The 16,689-nt window shown below is 44.4% G+C and overlaps 1 protein-coding gene across 1 annotated transcript in view; it reads left to right on the top strand.

Annotated features, from left to right (window-relative positions):
* Positions 1 to 16,689, top strand: part of GRIN3A (glutamate ionotropic receptor NMDA type subunit 3A) — a 114,889-nt gene that overhangs the window by 53,364 nt on the left and 44,836 nt on the right. Inside the window, exon 3 of the mRNA XM_077345335.1 lies at positions 1,417 to 2,464. Coding sequence (XP_077201450.1) covers positions 1,417 to 2,464 — 1,048 coding nt within the window. The remainder of the gene's footprint in view (positions 1 to 1,416; positions 2,465 to 16,689) is intronic.

Raw genomic sequence — 16,689 nt, 5'->3', positions numbered from 1 at the left:
TGTAGCTGTTTTTAAATAACTGAGATGTGATCAGCGAGGCCCTGATTATTCCTGGGCTGCTGCATTATCAACCCATTGTAGCTTCTGAGTTGTCTTCAAGGGCTGCTCAGTATACAGTATGTTACAGTAGTCCAAAATTGCAAGAACAATGAATAATGTGGCCAGACTGGAAAAGTAAAAAAAAAAAAGTTTTGAAGTGGTTGGTTGAGACTGGGACAGCCCTTAAAATTTTAATGTTCATGGACAAATGCCTGTCAGCAGGTAGAAAAATAAGACCATTTGCAGATATAGGATTGCCAGACCCAGCCACCACTGTGTGGGCCAGGATCCCCTACCACCAAGTCCTACTTCTGGCTGCCAGTCAGCTAGCCAGTATGTGTGTGGGGTGACCAGAAGAAGGCCTAGATCTTGAGACCGATGTCACGCAGGAGGTGATATCATCATGCCACTGACATCCAGGCAACACTCTGATATTTGGGCCAAAATACTATGGTAGAAGCCGGTTTTCCCTAGAGTTTTATCCAAATACCACAGCATCTCCTGGATATCATTGGCATGATGATGTCACTTCTGGTGTTGTGTCACTTCCTTTCTCTTTCCCCCATCCTCACCCCCTACCAATTGCCAGAATGGACCTGTCAATCCAATGCAGACATGTTAGGATGTTCAGTTTATATAGGGTCTCTATATATACGTAAAGAATATTTGTTTGTAAACCTTGCTTTTTAAAGAAATAGCATTCTCTGAAAACACTATGATTAGTTCTGCATATGTTTGTTGTCCCGAGAATGATAAAAACAGTTGAGAGTCAAATCAAGAAAGAAAAAGAGGAAAATAGGGAAATTTCTCTGACAGCTTGTCAAATCCTGGAGGCAGAAATTCTGGTTGGAAGGGGATAATGCATGCGATTTCCCCAATATTCCAAATGGGGAAAGACAGGTGGATATGAATATACACAGCATGGGAACAGGATCTTCATCCCTGGGAAGAAGTTGAGTGGGCCTTTTTTAGGGCTGCTGGGCCGGAGATCAGGTGGTACAGGGGAAGGTGTCCGTCAGTGATGGCCTGACAGCATTTCCAGGGTAACCCAGGAGTGATGCCCTGGTTTTCTAGGAATCACCAACAACTCTAAGGCCTTTCCTAGAGAGACATGATATCTCTTCTGGAATTTTCCAGAAAAGAAATCATGTTGTTGCTGGCGACCATGGTTTTTTTTTTTTTTCTTCTCACTGGCTTCTGGAAAAAAAAACACTGGTTCCAGAAGCTCTCCCAATCCTAGCAGGCACATGGCAATCCTAGCCTTTTTAAAAGAAAGGACATAGCAATGGAAGGGCCCAGCAATCATTAACCTAAAGCAATGTTGCGAAATTGATTACTTACGGTAAATGATTTTAACTTTTTCCTTTTGTCCTACAGGTTTTTAGCCAACACCACTTTTTATGGGCTTAGTGGGCACATTAAAGTCAAAGGTTCCTCCATCATCAGTTCTGAAAACAACTTCTTCATCTGGAACCTGCAGCATGATCCTGTAGGGAATCCTATGTGGACTCGTTTGGGGAGCTGGCAAGAAGGCAGGGTCATAATGGACTATGGGATCTGGCCAGAACAGGCCCAGAGGCACAAGAGTCACAACCAACATCCTACCAGGCTACACCTGAGAGTAGTGACCCTCATTGAACACCCCTTTGTGTTCACAAGGAATGTGGATGATGAAGGATTATGCCCAGCTGGGCAGCTCTGCTTGGATCCCTTGACCAATAATTCAGCACTGCTGGATACTCTCTTTGAAAGCCTCCAAGGAGGCAATGACACAGTGCCCTCTGAATTAAAAAAGTGCTGCTATGGCTATTGTATAGATTTATTGGAAAAACTGGCTGAAGATATGAACTTTGATTTTGACCTCTACATTGTTGGGGATGGGAAATATGGGGCTTGGAAAAACGGCCAGTGGACGGGGCTTGTGGGGGACCTCTTGGCTGGGACCGCCCACATGGCCGTGACATCATTCAGTATCAACACCGCCCGTAGCCAAGTGATCGATTTCACCAGCCCATTTTTTTCAACCAGCTTGGGCATCCTGGTGAGAACCAAAGACACGGCGGCTCCTATTGGAGCCTTTATGTGGCCACTCCACTGGACCATGTGGCTGGGAATATTTGTGGCTCTCCACATCACCGCCATCTTCCTCACCCTGTATGAATGGAAAAGCCCTTTTGGGATGACCCCAAAGGGAAGAAACAGGAACAAAGTGTTCTCTTTCTCCTCTGCCTTGAACGTTTGTTACGCCATCTTGTTTGGTAGAACTGCTGCCATCAAACCCCCCAAGTGCTGGACCGGAAGGTTCTTAATGAACCTCTGGGCCATATTTTGTTTATTTTGTCTGTCAACTTACACGGCTAATCTGGCTGCTGTTATGGTGGGAGAGAAAATCTATGAAGAGCTCTCTGGAATACATGACCCTAAGGTAAGGAATCCTTTTGCTGCAATTTGATGCATTTGAGTTTTGGATCTTTCTGCTACCGGATTAGAGCGATCTGAAGTATTGTGTATAATGAGAGAACAGAATTGAATATACTGCCCTGAGATTTGTGTAAGAAAGAGCAGGATATAAAATATGAGAGCTATTTGTCATATCTGCAGTAAAAGAGTCATAAATGATCACATTTCCTATTTTGTCATTTGAAGAGCTTAAGAAGATTGGTTCACACTTTCATCACTTGGTGGTCACAGCAAGAATAAACTGGTGGATCACGTGAATGAACTATCAAAGATGACTTCTTGCAGGTGGAACTTTCCCATCATTTATTATTAGGGTTGCCGTGGGCACGCCTGACACCTCCTAAAGGGTTTTGAGGACCAGGCATGGGGGAAAGAAACATAGCAGGATCAAGCAACACTCTCAGAATTTCCCAAGACCATATAGGTTTGGGAAGTTCCTACAGAGTTGCTCAACATGATGACATTTCCCACACCTTTTTACTCTGCTTCTTCAGAGGGCAGAGGAGGGAAGGAGAAGCATGGCTAGGAGTTTACCATGTTTAATCTGGCAAACGGCATGGGTATTCTTCAACTCAAATCTCAGTGGAGGTTTTGAATAACTGAGTAATGATATGCTTGCTTATTTATTTGTTGCTTCTAGTCTGCCTTTCTCCCAGGACTCAGGGTAGATTACACAAAATGGGTTGCGACAATCAACAAAATGGGACATTCAATAAACAATGCATTCAAATTTAAAAGTCTGGAAGAAGAAGAAGAAGAAGAAGAAGAAGAAGAAAAAGAAGAAGAAGAAGAAGAAGAAGAAGAAGAAGAAGAAGAAGAAGAAGAAGAAGAAGAAGAAGAAGAAGAAGAAGAAGTCTGCACTCCTAACCACTACACCAAACTGTGTGGGGAGAATCCAATAAATGTTAGGTTCAGACCCAATTGACCTGATTTGGCTTTCTATTAAATCCCAGTTTTAATACTGGGATTTGGGTTTATCTTGATTTGGGTAAACCAGATTTTTTTACTCAGACATTTAAAGGAAATAGAGCTACCAAATGTCTAATTTATGGGAAGGCTTCTCTCTATAGATCAGTTGCTTTGGGGGCTCAAATTAAAAGCCAAATATATTCAGCGCTTGCCATTTGGGACCTGAATCATGCTAGGGGTTCACGGCTTGGCTAAAAAACTCAAATATTAGAAATATACTAGGGGCAAAGTCAATTGCATTCAGGAATACAATGGGCGCTAGATTGGGCGGGGTGGTGGTGGAAGAACTCTGCAGATGCCCTCTCCCTCCCCCCAGGACCTGGAAAGGCTGCAGGCTGCAGGGAATTCACTGGCAGGGGCAGCTCTCACATGGCAGGGATCTGTAGCCTCCGACCCTCCAAGGGAAGTGGAATGAGGAGGGGATAGACAAGGGGTGGGGGGGACAGAAGGAAGTTGGCTGGCCGCTGGACAGACAGGCAAGCCGGATGGAGGAGGAGGCAGGGGCGGGACAACCACCCTGAATGGATGAGACCAGCTCCTCCTCCAAGCCCTTACCAGAAATATTAACTGGGACAGATGAAAATGCTTGTAAATAATTGCATGCATTTTCATATATTTGGGCATTTAAAATTATCTACACATTGTATACAGTCATAGGCCACACATTTCTATCTCTTTAACCTCTTTGGGGCTCTTGATTCATTTGGGGGGGGGGGTTAAGTTCTTTTCTTCTCTTTTTGAGTCTTATGGCATGCTGACCCAGCCCAGCCAAGTGACATTTATGTCAGAACCAGCTCTTAACGAATGAGTTCAACACCTGTGGCAGAAGTATTAACAAGATGCATTAAGTGGTACAAGAATTCCATACTAGGATTCCACTTACAATAAGCTATTACCGAGCAATAGACAGCACAGTCCCTAATCAATTATCCAAGTACATTTGTGAACCATCTTGTAAAGTGCAATGCTATGACCTGTGCAGAGAAGCCCTCTTAAATAATTCAGGTTTGCACAGATTGTGGGAAGCTGGGAGAATATGAGCTTTTCTGACCCTTTTGGGCAGGCCGTTCCACAAGCTGAGAGCCTCAACGGGAGAAAGCCCATGCCCAGGCTGTGGTTGATTGTGCTCATTGGCAGGATGGCACCTGCAGAAGCCCCTGCCGACATGAGCAAAGTTGCTGTAGCGAAGCATAGTTAGACAGGTGGTCCCACAAATAAGGTGGGCCAAGACCAAGAAGGCCAATGACTTCACCTGAGCCCAGCAATGAATGAGCAGCCAGCGGAGCTTGTGCAGAATAGGCGTGATAGGCATGTTCTATCTTGTTCCTGCTCATAGTTGAGCCACAGCATTCTGGACCAGCTGGAGTTTCCCAGTTGAGGGGAGACCAAATACTGTGCATTACAGTAGTCTAGTCTCAATGTCACTGTGGTGTGGATCCAGATGGAGAGGTCAGCCATATCAATGTAAGAGCCATCTTATAGGCTATCTGAGTCAGTTGAAAGCATTTTTTTTCTTTTTGGCAGCTGTGGCTCACTGGCAGAATATCTGCTTTGCATGCAGAAGGCCCTAAATTAAATCCCCAGCATCCACAGTTAAAAGAGCTCATCCTGAGACCCTGGAGAGCCACTGCTGTCGAAGTAGACAATACTGACATTTATGAACCAAGGGTTTGATTCAGCAGCTTCATGGATTTAAGGGTTCAGTTAACTTGTAATGAAGCTACATCCATGGCATTTCACTGAGTCAGCAAGGGTCAATTGACCTCCATCAAAAGAGGGGAGGACATGTTAATAAAGCAGCTTATTTATAGGCACATGTGAATTGTTCCTTAAATATAGTAGACCTGATTCAGATTATGAGGTGGATCTTACCCTGCCATTCTACTGAGCAAAGTCTGATGCCTTCCTCCAACCTCCAATCTTCCATTGGAGGAAGAGCCACTTAAATTGCAGGAAGGCTCTTTAAGCTGGAGGAAGGTCTCTTGGACCCTAGGGTGGCCAACTTCCAGGTAGTGGCTGGATATCTCCTGCTATTAGAATTGTTTTCCAGGCAACAGAGATCATCTGGGGAAAATGACCACTTTGGACTGTGAACTCTATAGCATTATACCTTGATGAAGTCTCTTGTCATGAGTCAGCCCTTATCTCCCAAGGAGTCTGCCTGTGCTGACACATGAGTGACATCCATCCCCGCCCCAAATCTTGCCCACCCCAGGCTCCACCCCCAAAATCTCCATGTGTTTCCCAACCCAGAGATGGTAGCTCTATTAGATCCACTCCATCAGGACAGGAAGCCTGTATAGTCCGACTGAGAGGTGCTTTCTCAATTGTGCCGCAGTGAAGAAATGCACACCTCTTTGCATACAGTCTAATGAATATACAACATAAGAAATTCTTATGCATTTCAGGACACAGTTCTTATTGTAAGCTCTCGGATGATGTTCTTTGTACTAGCAGCGCTTCGAATGGGATGGAAAGTGATTCCGTTCAACAGAATGAATTGTACTAGTGATTCTTACTTTTAAAAAGCTTTTATTGCCTCCTCATAGAATATTCATTATTATAAGAGAGTTAGTTGACTGTTGCAATGGTAATCCGATTTATTTTGCCTGTATTGGCTTCTTTCCCCAGCTAACAAGTTCTGTTCCATATGCAGCACCTGATCCATCAAGGGGAACCACAACAGAAGCTGCAGCGATACGAACTTGTCCCTTGCAAATAGTTCTGATCCAGAGTCTTCATTACTGTTAAAGCATCCTGTGCCCCAGGATAACGGATTGGCTTTAGCACATGGGGATTTCACTTGCCAAAGGCCACGTTTTCTGTCAAAGCCAGCTTACTGGATCAACATTTATGAATGTCACTTATTCAGTCATTTGTAGACATCTAGCACCTGGGGCATAAAAGGCAAATCATCACACATGCCCCTTACCTGGAAAAATATATAAAGAGGAGGGGAAGGAAACAGAACCCTTTCCTGGGCTGTTTTGGCTTGCTGCAGCTGCCATGGCTCACCCAGAACTGACTGTTCACGATTATTATTATTATTATTTAGATTTAGATTTTTATTCCCCACTACTCCCAGAGCTGGCTCATGGTGGGTTACAACAGTCCATTAAAAACCCCAATAAAACCCCATTAGAATTTAAAATAGGACATAAAAATTACAACATAAGGAGAAACATGGCAGTGTGATCAACTATGCATCCCCCCATGAACATCCCCAAAGGGGGACATGGTGAGGGGAGCCATGACCCAACACTAATAGATGCCCCTAGTGTACTGCTGCCTTTAACACTGGGGGGGGGGGCACAAGATCTTTCTCTCAAACCATGGCCTCAACCATAAACCTGGTGGAAGAGCTCCGTCTTGCAGGCCCTGTGGAATGCTGAAAGCTCCTGCAGCTCTCCTGTGAGCTCATTCCACCAGGTGGGGGTCCTGAAAAGGCCCTGGCCCTGGTCAACGCCAGGCAAGCTTCTCTAGGGCTGGGAACAACCAGCAAGTCAGTGCCCACAGAGGGTAAGGCCCTGGGGAGGGCATAGGACAACAGATGGTCCCTCAGATAGAAAGTTTTATACTAGGATCGGTGAGTCCTTGGCTTGAATCCCTGTTCTGCTGTGAAAGCTTGATGGACAGCAAAGTGGGAATTTGAACCTGGAGAAACCAAATTCTAGTGCAAAGCTACCAGCGGCTACACCACAGCTCCAAGAGTTCCAGGTAGCCTGGCCCACCCTGCAAGCCCTTCTCATAACATCTTCTTATATGTCATTTCAGCAATCCCAGCTCCTAACGTTGCTTGCATCGGATGGGATCACATGGGAGGGAGGCTCAGGCCAGAGAGGGAAACGATGCTTCCCCATCTACCATAGCTGAGAGCCTAGAACAGCATTTTTTCATTCCAGCTGACAAACAGATGTGGGGGTACGGCTGGCATTCATGATGGTTAGAGGCTTGGCAGTCTCAGCGATCAAGAAGCAACTTGCATGGACGTCTGGACCAACTCCTATCAAATTAATGGGCTGCTTCTCCCCCCCCCCCAGATGTGTTTAATTAACTGGAAAGCCTCTGGGTGACTCTCATCCTCTCCTTAATTGGCTATGACAAATCCTCCCTCCCTTCTCTGTGTGCAGTTAGCTCCTGCCTGGTTGTATTTGTGGTGGAATTCGTTCAGGAGAAGGCAAGGCAGAGCTGAAAGGACAGCACTTAAGACGTACAAACACCCTCGGGAGAACTACATCCCAGCCATCGCTGCTCCCCTGCAGGTGTGATTATATGGTGGGTTCTCGGGAAATATTGATTGCAGCTTAGGGAGTCAAGGCACAATCCTGCCCCAGATAAGAATTTGTAAATCCTATTGATCTTAGTGGGAGAGAAGACTCATCTCTCTCTCTGTCTCTCTCTCTCTCTTTCAGTATCTGCTGAAAGATTAAACTTGTTCCCACTCAAGATTTGTTACAAGGCGACCCAGTGATTTCAGCAGCTGTAGCTGGATTCCTCTGCAAAACCCTTAGCCATCATCAAACTGGATAGCCTCTTTTAATCCATTTCATCTCATTTTAGTTCGTTATTAACATCTTACTTTATTCTGATCACTGTTACTCCTTTTGCAGATTATGCCATTAAAGGTTTATTGATTTGATTTTGTTACAAGGGGAGAGAGTGGATCAAATGCATAACCATCCTAATCATGTCCTGAGCTTATGAGCCCCTGGATAGACCTTAACTTTAAGGTGACAGCTGTGGTTCAACGTTAGAGCATCTGTATTGCATGCAGAAGGTTCCAGGTCCAATCGATCTCAGGGAGTAGTCATTTCTTAAAGCTACAGACACAACTCCCATTGCTGAGCTTAACCTGCCCAATGTATTTTTTTTTCAAGCTTCCAGAATTGTCTGTGAATATGTGGCTTCCACCAGGATTGTAGAAAAACCCTCATCTAGCCCTGGCTCCATAGTGTAGATTTTTTAATCCATTATCTAGGGCATGGTTCAAAATTAGATATAACATAGGTATTGTTTAGTACCAACTAACTACCAAAGACTGTGGGAAATGACCATTTCTCATATGCCTGTCTGCACCTTTCCTTCAGACCTTCACTGCTTCCACTGTGCTCAGTAATAACATTTCTGGCACTGTCTCCGGTGAAGGATATGTTATAACACACATGGCTTCTCTGAGCACAACAGTAATGTTGGTGGTACAAGTCAGAAGCTTTGACCTTTAAGGAAATGCTTGAAATATTGACCCAGCAGAACGGAATATCAAACAAATCAAAATGGAGAGATGTAGGAACATGCAATCTTAGGGGAAAGTTTAAATGAAATGTTGGCTTTGATCCAGATCTTAAACAAAACTGGACCTGTGGGTATTTGGTCCTGGCATCTCACTCCAATCAGAACTATTAGCACTAGTCGGTAATTATAGGGATAATAATATGGATGTCAAAAGCTCGCCCTTCAAGTGAACTCCAGACCTGTTCTCTCCGGCTAAGCCTCTCCTTCTATTCTCTGTATTCACAACCTTCCTTCAAAGATTGTAGAGGAGTTTTACCCTTTGGGCTACTGAATCCTTATGGTCGTTTGGGTAGGTCGCTGTTAAGGTTGCCAGCTCTGGAGACCTTGGGGGTGGAGCCAGAAGTGGGCAGGACTTGGAGAGGGACCTCAGTGGAGTATAATACGAAGCAGCCATTTTGTCCAGGGGAACTGATCTCGGTCACCTGAAGATGAGCTATAATTCCAGGGGATTCCCAGGTGGAAATCCCTAGTCACTGTCCAGATTTGGAGCATTCCTTAAGTTTTGATTAGGTCTTGTGCTGTCTAATAGTTGTGGAAAGGTGGTTTGGCTCTTTTCCGGTGGATTGCAGCCAAATTGCAGGCCACATTCAAGTTTTCTAGTATAGAAGTCTCAAGCCCCATGGTCAAAGGGTTAAAAAGAAACTTCACCAAGTTGCCAAGGAAGAGGGCAAGAGTGTATGGACAGTGAAAGCCTTGTGTTTTCTGTAGCATTTCGTTCTGGATGAAGAACTAAGGCAAGCAAATGATAGTCCTGCTAGAACAGGGGTAGTCAACCTGTGGTCCTCCAGATGTCCATGGACTACAATTCCCACGAGCCCCTGCCAGCATTTGCTGGCAGGGGCTCGTGGGAATTGTAGTTCATGGACATCTGGAGGACCACAGGTTGACTACCCCTTGCTAGAGCACTAATGCCTGAAAGCCAAACTGGAGGTAAGGTGAGCATCCGTGTCTGCTTGTTCAAATGCCTGCATCTTGACAAATAAGAGTGTGGTGAGGGCAGACATGTTTTAATGTGAAAATGGGTGCCAGTGGGAGGGGAAATGAATCCTCCTTCTTTCCCTACCTCACCACACAGAAATCCATCATCTCAATGAACTATTCTCCCACTTTGGCCAACTCCAAGGCTGGAGAAATGTGCCTGAAACAAGAGGGTCTAGGGCAGTAAGACCTGGGTAGGACTCTACTCCTCTAGCCCCGGGGGCGCAAATGAGCATGTGTGACAGTTCTGCACAAATGCACATGCACGAAGCGGTTGCACACATGCATTTGCGCCCACCAGCGGATGCAAACACACCTGTGCAGAGCTCCACGCAAGTGTGTTTGTGCCCACCAGCCTGCTGGCGGCCGTGCCTCCCTCCCCGTAGTGTGGCGCTCGCCGGGCCTTGAGTGAATTCCTAAATCAAAAGAACTCCCTTTTAATATGCAGCTTTTTTTTTCTTTTAAAGGCTGTTTTATTTTTTCCTTTATAAGAATGCTAACCTTTTCAAGGTGGTGGAAGACAAGTATGATTTTGGGCTGGCAGATGGCAGGTCTGACTTAGAAATAAAATCCCCCATGAGCTCTCAAGCAAGCCGACAGCCTGCGCTGAAATATTAAACAGACTTTTCTGCCCTGAAAAGGAGATAAGAAACTTTGCCATCTGAAGTGCCTGTTGCCAGAGTACCTTGGTGTCCCCGAGAAAGAAGCACGTGCAGAGAGACAGACATCTGATGCAAACGTTCAGTCAAAATGCACCATAGAGAGGGTGGTGGCAGCGGAGTCCTTCCGTCAGAACCCTAGAGGGGCCTGTTCAGCGATGCAGGAAATCCACTGGCTGAAAGGTTATTATCACTGGGTAAGGGACAGAGAGTCTCTTCCTTCCTCTGCACCTGAGTGGGCAGTCGCCAAGGAGAGGAGAGGTCAGCTCCCTGCCAGAAATACCAGGCTAAGATCCCTTATTTGCTAAATGTAGGCTATGATATTATTATACAAGGCTGTCTGAAATTATGCCTTTTAAACTGTGTTTCACTGTTCCTGGCTACATTTAAGGTCATTCTGCTATATATGATTAACACAGCCAGGCTCGCCTTTGCAGGCCATCAAAAAAGTGCCCACTGCTTTTGGAGTGGTTTGATAAAGTGAATAATATTTTCTTACTGGTTAAAATAACTTTGCAACTGAGATGTCAGTGTCTGGTTCAGCTAGAAGAGATTGAATGGGCCACAATCAGTCATATCAACATTTAGGTGCAGCTTTTGCATTGTACTCATGATATAAATTGGACTATAAATAAATAAAATAAAATTTTTGGAGAAGGTTCAGAAAACTGCGCCGTGAGCTATGAAATAAAGTTGGCACTTTTCCTGTTCATGAAATCATAACCACAGAGATGTGTTTGCCATTACTCTAACTGGCAACTTTTTGTCCTTTTCTGTAGGCATCTAAAACAGTGATGCTTTGTAGACAAGCAACCAAATATATACATCTAAACCAGCTTGCTGTAGTAGTTAGAGTTTTAGTCTAAGATCTCTTTGACCCGGATTCAAATCCATTGGCCTAAAGATGGTTATTGTAAGGATGACATGGAAGAGGGGAAAACCATGTGGTAGACTTCTTTGAGTCCTCATTGGGCCCCAAATGTATAAACAAGATAAAATCCCTTTGTTGTATTCTTACTGCTGGCTTGGTATTCATCTTACAATCTAATTTGGTGTTTTAGTATATATGTTTGGCATCTATGAGTTCTAACCTCGACTCAGTGGATCCCTGGGGAAAGAGTGTGCAAATCACCAGATGTTTCATAAAAATAGATATGTAATTGATTCAAAGAAGTTTAGAAATATTAATTTGAGCAATTACATTAGGCACAGCTCAAGACTTCAAAACAAGCAAGGCAGACAATAGTAACAGCTAGCTTCCTACCTAATATTCTTTAGAATGGCATTAGGAGGTAGAGTCTTCAAATTGCAGGCCACAGTTCAAGTTTTTCGTCTACATTGCTGCAACAATTCATAGATGTAGCCTCTGAAAATCCAAGCTAGCTTCTCTTTCCTTAATCACTAGGCTTTGGTCTACCTGAGTCAGGTGATGAGACTGATCCAATCAGATTCCATCCTTGTTAGAATCCTCCAGAAAACTGCCCCTTCTCTCTCGCTCTCCCCCTTCCATCCTATTTCTCTGTAGCCAGGTATCTCAGGCTATGCCTTGTCCTTGAAGGTAGGAGACACAGGCAGGATCCAGTTAGGAGCACCTGCAAGATGGAAACAATTTGACCTAAAGCACATTAACCCTTGGGAGGAGGGATCATGATTGCTTTGCCTGACATTTTTGTTTGGAGTTAATAGGTATTATCTTTGTATTGTATTTTAAATTATTATAAGCAGCTTTGGAGCATTCTTGAAGTAAAACACCAGATTTCTAGTTCACCTTATCCCCGTGTAGAGTGATCTTCCACGCCAGGTTGGACCCATGTGGTAAAGCAGGTACATAGAACCTTCTGAGAATTAGGCCCTTGTGCTTGATGTGATTAGAGTAAATATATCATTGGTATTTTATTTATGGAGGTCAAGTATATAAAAATAATAAAACCAGCAGGGAGTAACAATTATTCCTGTAGGTCACACATATATAAGTTACATATATCTAAACATCCAGAAGAAGAAGTAGAAGAAGTAGAAGAAGTAGAAGTAGAAGAAGAAGAAGAAGAAGAAGAAGAGTTGGTTCTTATATGCTACTTTTCTCTACCCAAAGGAGTCCCAAAGAGGCTTATAATCTCCTTCCCTTTCCTCTCCCAACAACAGACACCTTGTGAGTTAGATGAGGCTGAGAGAGCCCTGATATTACTGCTCAGTCAGAACAGCTCTAACAGGACTGTGACAAGCCCAAGATCACCCCACTGGCTGCATGTGGGAGAACAGGGAATCAAACCCGACTTGCCAGATTAGAAGTCGGTGCTCCTAACCACTACACCAAGCTGTCTCTCTATACCAAGCACACACAGATATCTTAAAACCTACAAATACGCATAGAATGTGCATATAAAATGGTTATCAACCACCAGAGGGGTAAAAAAAAAAGTATTCAAATGGAGGTTCCTTGTATGTCCACTAGATTAGCGATCCCCAACCTGTGGGACGCGGACCACATGTGGTCCTTCAACTAATTGGAGGTGGGCCCCGAAGGATGCCTTCTCTCCCCCCCCCCAGCCTTTTACTTCATCCCCCCCAGCCCTTTACAACACACTTCATTGTTGTGGCGTGTCTGTATCTTATCTTGAAGGGATGTTTAAACATTACCATAGCGATCAGAGAGCGCTAGGGCAGTGGTTGAGAGTAGAGGAGTACACTACCCCCCCCCCACCGGGCCTCAGTAAAAGGTGTTGAGTGGTCCCCGGTGATAAAAAGGTTGGGGACCACTGTACTAGATGTTATAAATTCCTGTGCACAAATCAGGGTTTTAGAAAGTGCTGTGTCCACTAACCACCCTTGGGTATAAGCAGAATCAGTTGTAGGTTCCTCATAGGGGGCCTCCACTTGAATGATGACTTTTTTACACACAGAGTGGTTGATAATAACCATTTTATATGTATATTTTATGTGTGTTTTCGCAATTTAAAACATACGTGTGTGCTTAATACTGACCACTGAGGAAGACCTGCAAAAGGTCGAAACACATTAGGTCTCTGGATATTTGGATATATGTCACTTATATATGTATAGCCTATAGGAATAAACAACCCACCCTGCTCTTTCTATTGTTTGGATTACTTTTATATATTTGACCTCTATAAATAAAATACCAATGATTTTTTTTAGTTCTCTCAACCTTTTTAGGTTCACAACTCTCTTAGAGGCTGGGTTTTGTTTCCCCTTCTCTTTTTGCTGGGCGAGAGCTAATATGGCCTAGCGATGGGAGCGGCCCGTCCCACCCACCATGAAACTCTCTGCATAATCTTGACCCACTTGCGCTCTCTTTCTCAACCTAACCCACTTCACAGGTGTGTTGCCAACCTCCAGGTGGTGGCTGGAGATCTCTTGCTATTCCAAGTGGCCACCAGGCAATAGAGATCAGTTCGCCTGGAGAAAATGGCACCTGCCCCTTGGAAGGAGGCTTCTGTGGCATTATCTCCCATTGGTCCTTCCCCTTCCCAACCTCACCCTCCTCAACCTCTACACTCCCCCCAACCGCCGGGTATTTCATATAAAGATAAGCCAGAGGTAGGGGTCCGTCTGCTGTCCTGAGGGCAGGGTAAAATCATATTAAGTGAACAAATAAATCCGGGCGTGTGATTTGCTTTGCCAGGGTGAACCATCCTGATATTACTGGCGCGGCAGCTACAGATTGCATCATTTTTCTCTTGACTACTTTCCCCTCAGACTTCATTCCAGGAGTAGATTAATTGCTATCGATCTGAAGTAATCAAAATCTAGAAGACCGAAATGCCTGATAATGACATGAGTCTGGCCTTCCCGACAGGAAAGCAGCTTGTCTGGCGCTCCTCCTCCCATCTGTGTGTTGTAGTCATACAGTACCAGGAGACATGAAGTGCACACGGCTATGAAGATGTACAGTTGTCATGCTGTCATTTGCCAATGCTGAAATCCGGAACAGCATTCCCCCTTAATTAATTTATCTTGGGACGCCTTCGAAGCTTTTTCAGCCGCTGCCAAGAAAGAAATCCGAATCCTTCTCAGGAACTGCCTGTCTTCCTCCTACGCCAAAGCTTTCATTTAAAAAAAGAAAAGAAAAAGAGCCATTTGCTCCCGAGAAATATTGGTTCAACAGAGAGCCATTTAATCAAAAGGAAACAGCAGGGCAAGAAAACTTAGTCAGGGTCCCCTCAAGCCAGCTGGAGCTTTTCCAAATTGTTGGATGGATTTGGGGTGAGAGTCTGAGGAGAATTAAGTTGCTGACCCTGTGCGATGAGGTTTCTCCGAATTTACTTTCTCAATTATGGGAGTGTGTAGGATTCTCTGAAATGTATCCTGTTATTTATTTTTTTGACAGGGAGGAAGACTTTTCAGTCCAGTCATCCTGAAGCGAAATAGGAACTGTCAGAACAGAGCCAGAAAAAGCTTGCTGAGATTAATTAAATATATGAGAGCTAGAGTCGTGCAGTGGCCAGGAGAATAAACTTTGATCCTGAAGGGTGCTGGTTTGAATCTCACGTTTGCCAAGAAGAAGAGTTGGTTGTTATACCCTGCTTTTCACTACCTGAAGGAGTCTCAAAGCAAATTACAATCCCCTTCCCTTCCTCTCCACACAACAGACACCCTTTGAGGTAGGTAGGTCTCAGAGAACCCTGACAGGACTGTGAGAACAGCCCTATTAGGACTGTTTCCAGCCCAAGGTTACCCAGCTGCCTGCATGGGGAGGAATGGGAGGAACAGGGAATCAAATCCAACTCGCCAGATTAAAAATCATAGCTTTTAACCACTACACCAAGGAAAGTTGTTCCCTGTCATTTGCAATATATAATATATAATAATAACTCTCACAGTCAAGTATTTGACAGGTTGATGGTGTTTTGAAATTTGAGATCTGGCCAAGTTCTTGGGAACTGATAATGTATCTTCACAGGATTCTTGTTCCAAGCAACATTGTATTCTGGAGTTGAGCTGTTGTTGTTGTTGTTGTTGTTGCAATTATATGCAAGAGCTATTGCAAGGAATTTTGTCACATTAAGCAAGGTACAAATTTACTGCCCAACCCTCTGGTAGTTCTCGGCTAGCACAACATGCGTTCATAGAAAATAACCTAGATTTTATGCAACTGAATCTCGACAACCTTTTTATCTTTTCCCCACTACTCTCTCCCTTCTTCCTTCATATGACTGCTGGGGCTGAGTGGGGGAGATTGGGGGATGCTGCCTGGTGCTTGGGACTGCATTTAGGCTAGTGAGGTCAACCTTTGCCACCAGTGTGTGATGAAGGTGTGGTTGACATCGATATTCACCCAGGAGAACTGCCTGATCATTGGGTTAGGATTATGGGGAGGGCGTAGATGAGGGGCAGTCAAACTGTGGCCCTCCAGATGTCCATGGACTACAATTCCCATGAGCCCCTGCCAGCAAATGGGAATTGTAGTCCGTTGACATCTGGAGGGCCACAGTTTGACTAGATATTATTGTTGGGACATGCTATGGGGTTCATCCAGAATAGCAAGAGAGATTTCCACATGAAGCTCCCAATGTGGTCTGTGTGCCTAAACTCCCCTTTCTTTGGGACTCTATGGTCATAGATGCTGGCTGTTACACCCACAGTACCTTGTACTGAGGATAGGGGGTCATGAGACTTGAATTTCAAGCTCAAAGAAGGCCTCAGATTTAAACTCTTCTTAATTTGTGGCATCTGACAAATTCCCTGGTTTGTTTTAATGTACAATGTCAGCAATGTCAGGTTTGTTTTAATGCACAATGTCAGCATTGTTGTTGTTGTTGTTGTTGCTAGTCTCTTCCAAATGTTGAAGCAGCCCTGAGCTTCTGGGATCTCTGAAAGGGCTGCTGAAGCCAGAGTGTTTCCTTCTTGTCCACTCCCACTCTGCTTCCAATACCGGGCTGGAGCAAGTCATGGCTGCCCAGCAGAACTTCCCAAACTCTCACAAGATTCTTTCTTCAGGCTTTTCTGTATTCTTATTTTCTTCTTTTGTAAATTCCTGTTTCTTTGGGAGGGGCATGTGTTTTGCTTCCTTTAGTGGTCAATTCAATAGGTTGGTATAAAAACGTACAGATTAAATCTGCAAGGAGGTATGCTGAACATACAGTGGTATAATATCTCATTGACCACTGGAGGGAGCAAAGCACATGTAAAATGTTACCAAAAGCAGCATGGCGATGGTTTAAAGCTCACCCACTGGTCACAACCGCCCCCCCCAAAAAAAATAAATCACTGCACTGAAGTGCAATAACAAGAATTTTTTAAAAAATTAAAAGCCCAGCAATCGCAGCTGAGG

Source organism: Paroedura picta, chromosome 7 (genome assembly GCF_049243985.1).
Source record: "Paroedura picta isolate Pp20150507F chromosome 7, Ppicta_v3.0, whole genome shotgun sequence".
NCBI classification, from domain to species: Eukaryota; Metazoa; Chordata; class Lepidosauria; order Squamata; family Gekkonidae; genus Paroedura; species Paroedura picta.
This window is presented reverse-complemented; position numbering and strand designations above follow the sequence as displayed.